This window comes from Tupaia chinensis, unplaced genomic scaffold, assembly GCF_000334495.1.
Source record: "Tupaia chinensis unplaced genomic scaffold, TupChi_1.0 Scaffold000568_1, whole genome shotgun sequence".
NCBI lineage: Eukaryota > Metazoa > Chordata > Mammalia > Scandentia > Tupaiidae > Tupaia > Tupaia belangeri.
In genome coordinates, this window is record NW_006160082.1 from 2,349,865 (window position 1) to 2,362,189 (window position 12,325).

At 45.0% G+C, this 12,325-nt stretch overlaps 1 protein-coding gene across 1 annotated transcript in view; it reads left to right on the forward strand.

Moving 5' to 3' along the window:
- The window catches only part of FOXN3 (forkhead box N3), a 525,097-nt gene that overhangs the window by 477,884 nt on the left and 34,888 nt on the right, over nt 1–12,325 (forward strand). Inside the window, exon 6 of the mRNA XM_006158004.3 lies at nt 1,613–1,678. Within this exon, the coding sequence (XP_006158066.1) occupies nt 1,613–1,678 (66 nt within the window). The remainder of the gene's footprint in view (nt 1–1,612; nt 1,679–12,325) is intronic.

Below are 12,325 nucleotides of genomic sequence, written 5' to 3' on the forward strand. Positions count from 1 at the left end.
AGGAAAACCAAGGGGAAGGGGCAGTCGATACCCAGGAGCAGTGAGTAGAACTATGAAGTCTTTTCAGTTGATTATTTAACTAATATATGCATATTTTAACATCAGTGGGGAACAATGACTGTTTTAGACATTTCACTCCAGGAATTGCCAAATAAGTTAATTTACTTGGTTCTCATACAATGCACTTATGAAAATAGACTTCTACTCCATGTTGAAGTAGAAGTAACAGGTCTCCTGCAGGCAAAATAGAAATGGGCCTGCAATGTAATACTTCTTACCCGTTTTATTTTATTTTTTGAGATACTGTCTTCTGAGTCCAGCAGCGTCCGTATATTAACAGCTTGCAGGGCCTTCTGCGCCATCACGTTACTCCCTTGGAATTAAACTCACATACAAAGTATGAAAAATGTACTTTTTTTAAACAGTAAAAAAGTAATTTTGTAGCATAATACCCCAAATAAAGTGCCATAGAGCCATTAGTAGTAAATTGAATTTTTGGGTATGTAATTTGTACGAAAACTGACAAGCGCGAGCCCCCCTCTCCCCCGTCATTAGTTACTGGGTTTAGCGGACGCCGAGGCAGTAATCTGCAAGGGCAGGCATTTTGATGTCGACTTCAATTGCACACTTCATTTATTTGGACAGGGCACAGGCGGCAGCTTCTGTCACGAGGCATCACCGCACTATTAGCGAATTTCGCCCCAGGGCAGCTGGGACGCTGCACTGGGGCAGATGTTCTTTTCAGCCTATTCAGTGACCATTCTTGGGGGTTGTTTACCGTTGCCATGGTGACCTTCATTTCCATAGCAGCAGCACTGCTGTTTCTCAGAGGAAAATGAATTTAGTTATAAAAGGATAATATTTTTTTCTGTCTCTATATAACCTGCCATCTGTCAACCGGTGGATCAGTAAGGATTCAGAAACCTATTAAGAATTATAGCAATGCAGTGATGAGTGTTTTTTTTTTCCCATATTAAAAGCAATACTAGATGTAGAAACAAACACTGCGGCTTCAACATCAGAACTTTAATTTTCTTCTTTATGTGTTAAGTGCTTTTTTTTTTAATGCCTTTACCACCTCCACCACCGTTGTGCACACACATAACCTCGTAAAGTACCATTTACATTCTGCTGACAAATGGAAATGACCAAATGTCTTGTTTGTATCTCACTCGATGCAGGTGTATTTCATGCTTTCTTTTCTTGATGCTGTGAGCTTTCCCCAGTTCATTAGAGATTCCTGTGGCTGCACTTCCTATTATCACAGACTCTCCTACCCTCCACCCCAGGGTAAAAGCTGTCGGGGTGCATAGATCAGCAACTTATCAAGAACCTACAGTGCAAATTATGAAATTAACAACATGGGAAGAGACCGTGCTTGTCTGATAAAAATCTTACTAACGTGCTTCTTAAAAATCATCTGGATATCTTTTCTTCCCCTTCAATCCAAACTGGAAGAAAGGCACCTTTGGAATGGCTCATCTGGTTTCTGGATTTTTTGTTTTTTTTCTCTGTTGCATTCATAAACTGTAAACTTGCAGGGGGAAATGACACACACACACACACACTGGCTCCGTTGTAAATAATGTTATTTATTGGTTGATTTTTCCAGATCCTGACATTGATGCTGCCAGTGCCATGATGCTTTTGAATACTCCCCCTGAGATACAAGCAGGTTGTGAGTAGATATTTCTATAGCCTACAGCACCATAGCTTGTGAACTTAACCTTCTCATTTATAGCAAGCCATAGGAAGAACTAATGCCAAAGTAGAACTTCCCTAGTAGAATCACTCTATAAACTTCATAAGTGCATGGTTACATACATATGCATATATACTTTGCAGCTATGCATATGCATGAATGAATGCATAGGTGTGTCTTCCAGATGAGCAAGTTTTAGTATCTTTTCAGGGCTTAAGACCTGGGAGAAGGGAAGCAGAGCCTATAATGAGTCCCAGTGGAAAGACCTTTCTTCCTCTTGTGGGAATTGTTCCTATGAGTTTGTAGTTAATGGTAGAAGAAGCTACGTGAGACCAGCTTAACCATAATAGAGCTGAGCAATACCCATTTTTAGAAATGCTTTCTCTCCTGGGACCTCATTAATACCAGCCTGCCATTTTGGAGAGGGCAGACTGGCAAGGCAGACCCGTCGGAACTTGGAATGACCTTGTAACGAGCCATGGCACCCCTCAGATCATCTCTACCCAGCATTCCAGACTGTCGTAGGCGGAAGGGCTAAGCAAGGCTCCTGTCTTACCCCTTATGTCAGGCAATGTCAAGTGTGAGGCGACTCTTCCTTACTTGGACCTCTCTTCTATCCATCCCCTGATGTTTTCTCCACATCTCTGGAGCTAATCTACTGCGGTTTTAGAAAGGTCTCTTAGCCAAGGGATAAGAAATTACCTTAAACACAGACCTCTGTCCCTTTTCTTGACTCAAGGCAAGCGCCTCTGCCCACATCCCAGAACCCTATTGAGCAGACAGTCGACCGGTCCATCAGTTTGTTGTCTGGACATCACTGCAGCACAATCTCATGTTTGTAAAACACACTGTTATGGAGATGGTGACATAGGCAGCAGACCCTGTCATGACATGGCTAGGGGCTGGCGGCCACTTGACTCATTCCTGTATCTGGGCCTTTACCTTGTCTTGGGCTCTGGCTCTTTGAGGGCTGCTTGGCCTTCTGAGCAATAAGAATGTCCCACCTTTGGAGGTGATAGTATTTCCTTCAGGAAAGCATCCATCCTGAGACCCAGAGAAGCATCTTTTGTTAACTGTAGACTGATGGAGCACTCCAGACCATCTTCATAGCCCTCCACTCCTCCTAGCCTTCCCGAAAGTTTTAGGAAATTGATCCCATCCTTTCTTCTTTGTTACTTTTTTAAAAGACTCAAGAGATGCAGCCACACATTGTCAGGGAGACTTGTTCCTCTGCCTAAGGCTGCCATGACCTCCTCTTAATGGGACAGAATTTTTCATTCTCTCTTTGCCAAACTCAGATTGCCAACAGTTTAACTCGTTGACTGCCCACACCTGACAAGCAAGCACTACTGCCAAGCAGATATGTAACTACCATAATTCTGTAACTGGCAGTTCATCTGGAATATGATTTTTAAATGATATTTCAAGTTTCAGAGACATATATGTTTTTAAAAAGCTTTTTTTCTTAGCATTGCAGGACAAAGTACAAGCCTAGTTGTAATCGAGGTATTGGGTGAAATGGTTTCTAAAGTCAAGATGCGTAACTCATCACAATGAAAACATACTGATTTCTAGCACCATCCTCTGTACAGAGGAATCAGCCTTTAAGAAAATACTTCTGACAGCCAGCAGGTGGCATGGTGGTTAAGGCTCTGGATTCCCACGTGGTTGATTACAGTTCAAGTCCCAGATCTGGTAGCTTGGAAATCATGGTAGGCTCATGTACATGAGTGCCCAAAATCCCAGGAGAAAAATGGAGAAGGAGGGATTGTGGCATGGCTTTCCCCCCCTTTTCTCCCTTTCCCTCTCACTGTCTCTATCTCTGGCGAGTACACGTGCCCTATAGCAAAAACCATTAAAAAAAAAACAAAGGAAAAATACTTCTGATGTACATGGAGATTATGGAAAAGGCAAGGGGATTGATGGGTCATTCACAGATCCTCAGCAGCTTCCATAAAAATCCATTAAGACTGGATTCTTGACTGCAGGTAGAGAAGAAAAAGGCTTGCTCTTGATTAGTTGACAAGTGAACTGTTTTAATATTCTCATGGCTAAATGAACATCTGTCCTCTCTATAACTATACTACTCCAACTGTAAATAATTGTTCTTCCAGAATCCACAGTCCAAGTACATTGGAATGCTGGTATGAGTTGTGTGTGAGTGTGTGTGTGTGTGTGTCTGTGTGTTTTAAGTGAGATTTTTGTTATAGGACACTTGTGCTTGTTGGAGAGGCAGAGACAGAAAGCAAAAAAATCATCCTGTACGGGGTTGGCCAAGTGCAATCCCTTCTCTTCCATTCTCCTCTTGGGATCTTGGGCATGCATGTGCACACACCCAGCATAAGTTTTAAGTCACCATGTCTGGGATTTGAACCATGGTCAACTACATGGGAGTCCAGCAATGTAACCATTACACCATCTGCTGGTCCCACTGATAAGAGGGTTTTTTTTGGTTTTGTTTTGTTTTCTTTTGTTTTGTTTTGGAGAGGTTTTCACTATAAGGCTCGTGCGCTCGCCAGACAGAGACAGAGAGACAGAAAGCGAGAAATTACCCCCCAGGGGGGATGGCCATGCTGCAATTCCTTCTCCTCTATTGTCCTCTCGGGATCTTGGGCACGCACGCACACACGCCTGGCGTGAGTTTTAAGCTACTGGGTCCGAGACGCAACCCACGGTCGACTACGTGGGAGTCCAGCGACATAGCCATTACGCTAACTGCTGGTGCCCCCACTGATAAGAGTTTTTAAAGCTCAGTGTGCATGTATTGACGTTATAGGATCATTTTTAGAGAACTTTTAGAAGGCTTTGAGCACTCTATGGAAGTCTAACCACAGCCTTTGTGAAAGCTCTAGGCCAAGAGGAGGCTGCAGAGGCCTGGAAGGGAAAGAACCAACACATGCCTACAGAGGTCACAGGAGGACACACTTGGGCAGGAATAGCAGAGAAGGAAATATGAAGACTGGACAGGGGAGAAACACCACCTTTGCCCTTCCCATCTGACCCTCAGCCCTTGTGCAACCCGCTGGAGGTCAAGTCAGGCATAGTGAACAGGCAGGTCACAAAGCCCTGCAGGGAGAGAGTGGAGAGACGCCCCTGTCTGCACAGTGACGTTGCCTCCTGGTAAACACAGCCAGAGGTTTGTTCTCTCCCACTCGGGTCCTCTGCTCTCCTCCTTGCTTCATTGTCCCTTCCCCCTGCCCTACCTTTACCTTCATTTTACATTGTATAATGTTTCTTGCCTTAGGATTTGAGGCAAGAAACATGCCTTGACTTAAGGGGAAAGCATCATAGACTGCAGGGATTAGGCCACTGTCTCCTGCTCTCCAGCATTGCCAGAGGTCTGGAAAAAATGAGTGGTGATTCCTGGGGAAAAACGTTTAAAGGCAACAGCCAGGGAGCCAGTGTTGGTGTGCAGCGGCCCACATAGTGGTGTTTGTGTGCGTGTGTCCCGGCTTGGGTGTTTACAAGCCTTCTCCACGGTCAGGGATCCTGCTGCTGCCCACACACTGGAAGGATGGCTTCCAAGAGCAAGACGTTTCCCGTCTGCCTGGATTCCCCTGGGGCCGGGGCTGTGGCTGGGCTCTGTTTATAGAGCATCCTCGTGCGCTTCTATTTATAGCCCTGCATCTTCACCTCTCGGACTGCTTGATGGGCCTCTGCTCACTGGGCTGCCAACTTAGTCTGTCTGCCGCTGCTATCCCCCAGCAGTCCAAGCCTGGCATGGATGGCTTGAAAGACTTTTCCTTTGCTGGCGCCCTTCACAGCCACTCCGCTTCAGGTCACCAGATGGCAGCCACTCCGATCTTCCCCTCTCCTTCCCTTGCTCAGCATCTGCAAAGCTAACTCAAGGCTGGCACACTGGCCACCATCCAGGGTCTGAGTCCTAATAGGTTGTGCAAAGGAAACTGCTTGGGAAGCTGCTGAGAGCCCTGGTCAGCCCAAGCCTGTTTGTGTTTGGAGGGTCCACACTGCCCCATGGGAGTGAACACACCATATCTTGCATGGCTGCTGTAGTCGCTGTGCCCCCCGCCCCCCCATTTTGGTCTGATGCGTTACTTTCAATAAGGCAGCAGTATGACCTAATAAAAACCTCAGGCTGCAGCATTTTGTCCCTCTGGCAGCATCCGCAGTACACGTGACATTGGCTTTTTCAGACTTTGCCAGTTTGCGGCACGGAAAGCATTCTGCAAAGGGGAGCCGTCATGTCTCATGTGCTTATAGGACGAATTTCGCCGGGAGTCGGTGCAGATCATGGTTGGCTCATTAGCTCCTGAAGTTTGGATTCACTTCTAGTCAAATCCATCCACCTGCTTCACCCTCCCTGCAAAAGTGGCCATGCCGACCGATTCTAGCTTCTAGAATATCCTTCAGTACCTGCTTTGCAGTTCCCCTTTGACAAGCCCTGTGAGTCATCTTTAACCCCAGTGGAGGAATTGTTACTAAGTCAGGGGAAGCTAGATCACCATTACTCAGCTTCAAAGGCTTATATAATCCCTGGCTGGAATGTTCCCAGAGAAGAACTCTAGAGAATAAACAAAACAACAAAACAGACCAGGAGGGTGAGGGGGAAGCTTTCCACACCCTGTTGGAACTGGGGTATGCATCAGATATGCCAGGCTCAGTAGAAGAAAGGCAACCAGGCAGCAGGCTATGCCCTCCCATGCCAGCCCCCTGCCCAGCCTGCTTCCAAGTAAGCAGGTGGAAAGGCCGACTTGAGGAAAAGGAAGGATTATCGGAATCACCTGCTGCTCAGCTTATGGCCCCAGATAGAGTTAGCCAGGGCTGCCCTCCAAAGGCAGCGGGAGGAGCTCAGAGGTTAATTTTAGAAGTTGTGAAAAAGCAAGAAGCTAGCTTCCAGGAAGGAAGCAGGGGACGGCATCGCATGGAAGAAAGTTGGTCTTCTGCCTCGGACTTTTTTATTTTAAGGTTCCCAAGATCGCAGTATCCCATTTAGATCGCAAGCATCTACAATGAGCGGGGCTGCGTGAGTTGGCTCTCTTTAGGTGTGAGTGTTGCTTTCTTGCTAGCTTAAAGCAAAAAGTCTCAAGTCCCTCTCCAACTTCAGAAAATATGGTTGATCAGCGAGTGTTGGGGACTTTGGTGCTAATGTCCCTTATCCCAGCAACTTGACAGCTACAGACAGGTGTCTTCTCCTATAAAGGATAAATATTTAACTGGTCCAAGCTGGAAGTTGGTTTCAAAGGTTCAGTTTTTGATGGTGCCTCTTATATAGCTGGAGCCCATGCACTTCAGCGCATTGGGTTTGGTTTGTTGGTGGTGACTAGTCTTCCCCTCTCTCTCTCTCTCTCTCTCTCTCAAGAAAGGATCTCACTCTGTTGTGATCTAACTGGGACTACAGATGCATCCAGCACCCAGCTGTTTTGGGAATTAAACCTGTTCCTCCCATGTGGCCTCAGCCTGCTGAGGAGCTGTGTCAACCAGCACACGCTAACACAGTGGATGTTTAAGTGTCTTGATATACTTAAGAGTAAAAAAAAAAAAAAAAAAACCAGAAAGACTAGATAAGACTAGATGTGTGATGGTAGAGAAAGAGCTCAGAAGTGGATTTCTGTTCTGCCATGTTTCATCATTTAAAAAGTAGTGAACTCTCAGCTGGGTACAGTGGCACACCCCTGTAGTCCCAGCTAGAGTCAGGAGGCTGAGGCAGGAGGATTGCAAGTTCAAGTCTGACCTAAGCCACATTGCAAGATCCTATTTAAAAACAAAAAAACAAAAGCCATGGACCTCAGAGTGCCTTTCTCAGAATCATCTTCCAGTGGTTGTGATTTGGTTTTCAGAAGCCACATTCCTGGCCCTTGGAGATGGGTACAGAAAGGAGAAAAGATGGGGGAACAGTTAAGTATCACAGCTGGCTTCTGGCAGCCAGCAAGCTAACATGAACACATCCACCATCTCAACGTAGAAAACGCTGCCAGTGATAAGGATTGAGAAATGCCAGGACTGGCAGAGTCAGTGGTTAGTTGCAGCTCATTTGAGAACAAGCTCCAGGATTCAGAGGAAGAGCCTGGTGTACATGCCAGAAGTCTTACAAGGTTCAGGAAATCACTCAGGGAAAGCCTGTTAATGCTGCAGGATAGCTTTGTCCATGAGATTTTCTTTGAAGTGAATACAGTTCATTAATCAGGAGGATGTTTTAATGGGTGAATACGGAGTTAGGGCTAACTACAGAAAACATAATAGGCTGAAAGAATTTCCCCACATCTTGACCCCATTAAGCCCTATGCCTTACAGATAATTGGTAAGAGGATGCTTGAGAGGTGATGTGAGCTGGTGAAGGGGCGACAGGGATGATGATGTTGGTGACAGTGATAAACTGACATACCGGACCAACTGAGCTAAGCATTTATATAGCTTATCTTATTTCATCCTCAAGACAGCCTTGTGAGGTTTGCTTATACCTGCCTTGCTGATGAGGAAATGGAGGCACAGAAAGATTAAGGCACTGGCCTAAAGTCACAGAACTAATGATTGGGCAAGACTTCAGACTGAGGCTGTGTTGCTCAGAGCTCATAGTCTTCACTGCTGCTCCATGCATCTTTCCTGAAGGGTTTACAAAGACAGGGAGCTCGTAAAGGACCTGGTCTCCAGTAGATGCTCGCTGAGGATTGGCTTCCTTTCCTCGCCCTTCCTGCTAGGGTGCCCCTGGGGTGTATAGATTCTGGGTATTAGGGCAGAAGACTCACTACATGAGCCACTGTTCCCAGGGCTGCTTTCTTTGACTGGCAAATGATACATCAGCCCTGCCAGAGTTAGAAACAACATGGACGTCATAGCTTCCGTTTGCTTTCTTCCCGTTTCTAAATTCCCCGGTCTTTGCACCAGGACTGTAGGTGTTTTAGGTGTTCTTGTCCCAGGATGACTCTGATGCGATATGCAAAAGGGAGCAGAAAGCTGCCTTTGTTGGTGCCCTTCCAGCAGCTCAGCCTCCAAGAGGTAGGTTGAGCTCTTCCAACATGGTCTGGGTTTTGACTTGTTCCATTTCGATGGGCTTTGGGCTCGCCTGAACTGGGGAAAGCAAAGGCTACCTCAAGATCTGCTGTGGGTGTCAAGCATGTTGGCAGTGATGAGGCTGGGTATGAGCGTGCATTTCTAAATGCTAGTGCTTTGGTAACTCACTTCACTTCTGGATAGCCTAGAAGTTCAGTGTCACTTTTGTCCCCTTCTTAAAGAGTTGTAAGTGGCTTGCTCAGGGGGACTCAGTCAGTGATTGACAGATATGGGACACAGGTTCCCAGATGGTCTGACACCTGAGTATGATTCTCAACCACTGTGGTGCAGGACACTTCCCTGCTCAGTACCTCGTAATGGCTTTTCCAGTACCCATGGGAAATAGTCTAAATGCTTCTCATTCTTAGAAGGACTAAGACAGGGACATAGGGTCCATTATTGCATTGCTAACAGAAATATCTGAGACCGAGGGCTTTGTGAATAAATTAAATTTATTTTAATTTCTCACCATTTTAGTGGCTAGAGACCAGAGGTGTAGGACTGACCCCCATCAGGCCAGCCTATGTCACAGCATGGCTGACAAGTAGTTAAGATAGTGGGTACATGCAGAGAGAACAATTTGGGGACAGCCATCTTCCTTTATAACAGCCTGCTGTCATAAGAATTAACCCCTTCTATTGGGTTGTCAGAAAAGTCATGACTCATTTTTACATAGAAAAATATATCGTGACTTTTCTGACAACCTAATAAGGAGTACTCACATGGTCTCGAGAGAGACAATATTAATTCATTCATGAGGCCACTGCCTTCGTTATCCAGTCACTACTCACTGGACATTGTCATCTCCCAACACCATTACACTGGGAACCTAATTCCAAACATGAACCTTTGGGATACATACCATTGTCCTAAACTTTAACCATCCTGTCACCTAGTGTGCAACCTAATAAGGAGAACTCACATGGTCTCGAGAGAGACAATATTAATTCATTCATGAGGCCACTGCCTTCGTTATCCAGTCACTACTCACTGGACATTGTCATCTCCCAACACCATTACACTGGGAACCTAATTCCAAACATGAACCTTTGGGATACATACCATTGTCCTAAACTTTAACCATCCTGTCACCTAGTGTATAAACAGGTACTTGGTAAAAGTTTTAATGAATCAAATGATAGTCTGTATGTTGGAGTATAATTTTTACTAACCAAGAATTAGAACTCTGGTACAGATTTTAAATATTTAAGTTATTCATCAGCCTGGTCCATTATATCAGATTCATTTGCTACTACATAGCAGACCCTTACAGACAGCTATATTCATTCTAAACTAAACCTGTGTTTATCCAACCATTTCTAGGAGCATGCCATAGAGTAACTGAGACTTGTATCCTATGATTCCCTCACCATGCCTTTCTTTTTAGGTAATTTATATACGTGTAGATTCAAACTCAGCTTCAGACTCCACAGTTTTACTGGTCTTTGTATATGTCCTTCTTGAGAATTACTGATATAAATATATTTCCTTCTACATTTTCTTCTAGAGGTTTTATAATTTTAGATCTTTCATTTAATCCGTAATGCATTTCTGATTCATTTTAGGGTCATTTTTTCCCCAAATTTACCTCCAGTTGTTCTGACACTCTCCTTTCCCTAATTGCATCATATTGCTACCTTTGTCAAAGCTCAGTTGGCCATGGGACTAGACAGTAGCACAGAGCTAAAACATGACACTTGCAAGGCTGACCCACATGGGAAGGTTCCAGGTTAATGTCCAGAGGCCTCCCTGGATTATGCATGCCCATGATCCAGGGCTGACAAAGGCTGGTGATAAATTATAGTATATAGACCCTGTTGGCAGTGCCATCTCCCCTCTCTCTCCCCTTCTCTCTCTCTCTCTCTCTCTCTCTCAAATAGATAAATAAACTTAAAAAAAAATCAGGGCCAACCTCATGACCTACTGGTTAAGGGAACTGGATCCCAACTAACTGACTACATGGTTCAAGACCTGGCCCTAGTAGATTGAAAAACATGCCAGGCATGTTTGTGCCCAAAGTCCCAACAGAATGGAGAATGGAGGAGAAGGGATTGCAGCATGACTACATCCTACTGAGGGATGCTTCCCCCCACCCCCACCCCTGACTTTCTCTGGCAAATACACATGCTCTCTGACAATTGAAAAAAATATGTATCAATGTATGGATTGAGTTCTGTTTTGTTCTATTGGTCTATATGTCTATACATATTACCAGTACCACCCAGTCTTAATTCGTGTAGCTTTAGAGAAAGTCTTGAAATCAGATCACATAAATCAGATAATACACATTTTAGACATTCTTCTTTATAAAGAACTCATCAACTAAGCAAGATATGTTAATTAGCTGCACACCACATTTTAACAGTTCTATGCTTTTAAGATACTTAGCAGGTCTCCTGCCTCAGATTATCTGATTGGGATTATCTGATATCAGATTGATAATCATGGATGGCAGGGGTTCCTGATCTGCTTCTGCCTGAATACGTTCGCGATGAATTATGGCAAGAGACTGGGCGATTCTGGAACACTGGATTGCAATAAGAGTACTGACTTGGGTGGGAGTTTCAATTGTATCTCTCACCCTTGTTCTTATGAAACCTAAGTAATAGGGACTGCCTTAGACAAACCCAGAAGAGAAGCAGCAATAATTATTAGCAAGAGCTACAAAATGCCCAAGGTATCGACAGCCTATAAAATTATCCAATATTGAAGAGCGGGGACATTCATCTTGCATGAAGGATCTTTGATTAAAGTTTTGGAATATTTATAAAAACGTGTTCTTAGAGACTTAAAAATTATGTATGTGAAATAGCATGTACTGGCCCACTCTGGTGAGTCAGTAGCCGCAATCTGAACTGCAGTGCTGAAAACCACAGGGCCAATATTTTCAGATTCACCAACTTGGCCTGAAAACACTGGGCACGTGAGTGTGCGCCCAAGATCCTGATGAGCTGCAGAGTTGGGGAAAAGGGACCTACTCTCTGAAAGGTGCTCCTCTCCCTCTCCCTCTCTCTCTCTCTCTCACGTGTGTGCTCTTTATCGCTAAAATAAAATTTATACACAGTGTGTTTTGTAAAAAGTATTGTACACAGATAATACAGGCTTTAAAAACTTTGCATCCAGAGTGGTTTTCCTTTTGGGACATGTCATTTTTTAGAACCTTTTTGGTGGTTTTTGTTGGAAAAAAGCACTGTTTATTCACCTTGCCTCCCTAGGAGACCATGCCAGGAGCCCTGTGGCCACTTCTAGGCTCCGAGGAATCTTAGAACTGTGATGGCAGAAAGCAGCTTGGACACTGTTCAGAGAGAGAAACAAGCTATAGGGACTTGCACGGAATCATTCAAGAACTACGATTAAAACCTGTCAGTGTTGGGAACCAGCAGTTAGCGTAATGGCTATGTCGCTGGACTCCCATGTAGTCGACCGTGGTTCGCGTCCCGGACCCGGTGGCTTAAAACCCACGCCGGGCGCGTGTGCGTGCGTGCCCAAGATCCCGAGAGGAGAATGGAGGAGAAGGGATTGCGGCGTGGCCATCCCCTCTGGGGGGTGATTTCTCACTTTCTGTCTCTCTGTTTCTCTCTGTCTGTCTGGCGAGCGCACGCGCCCTATAGTGAA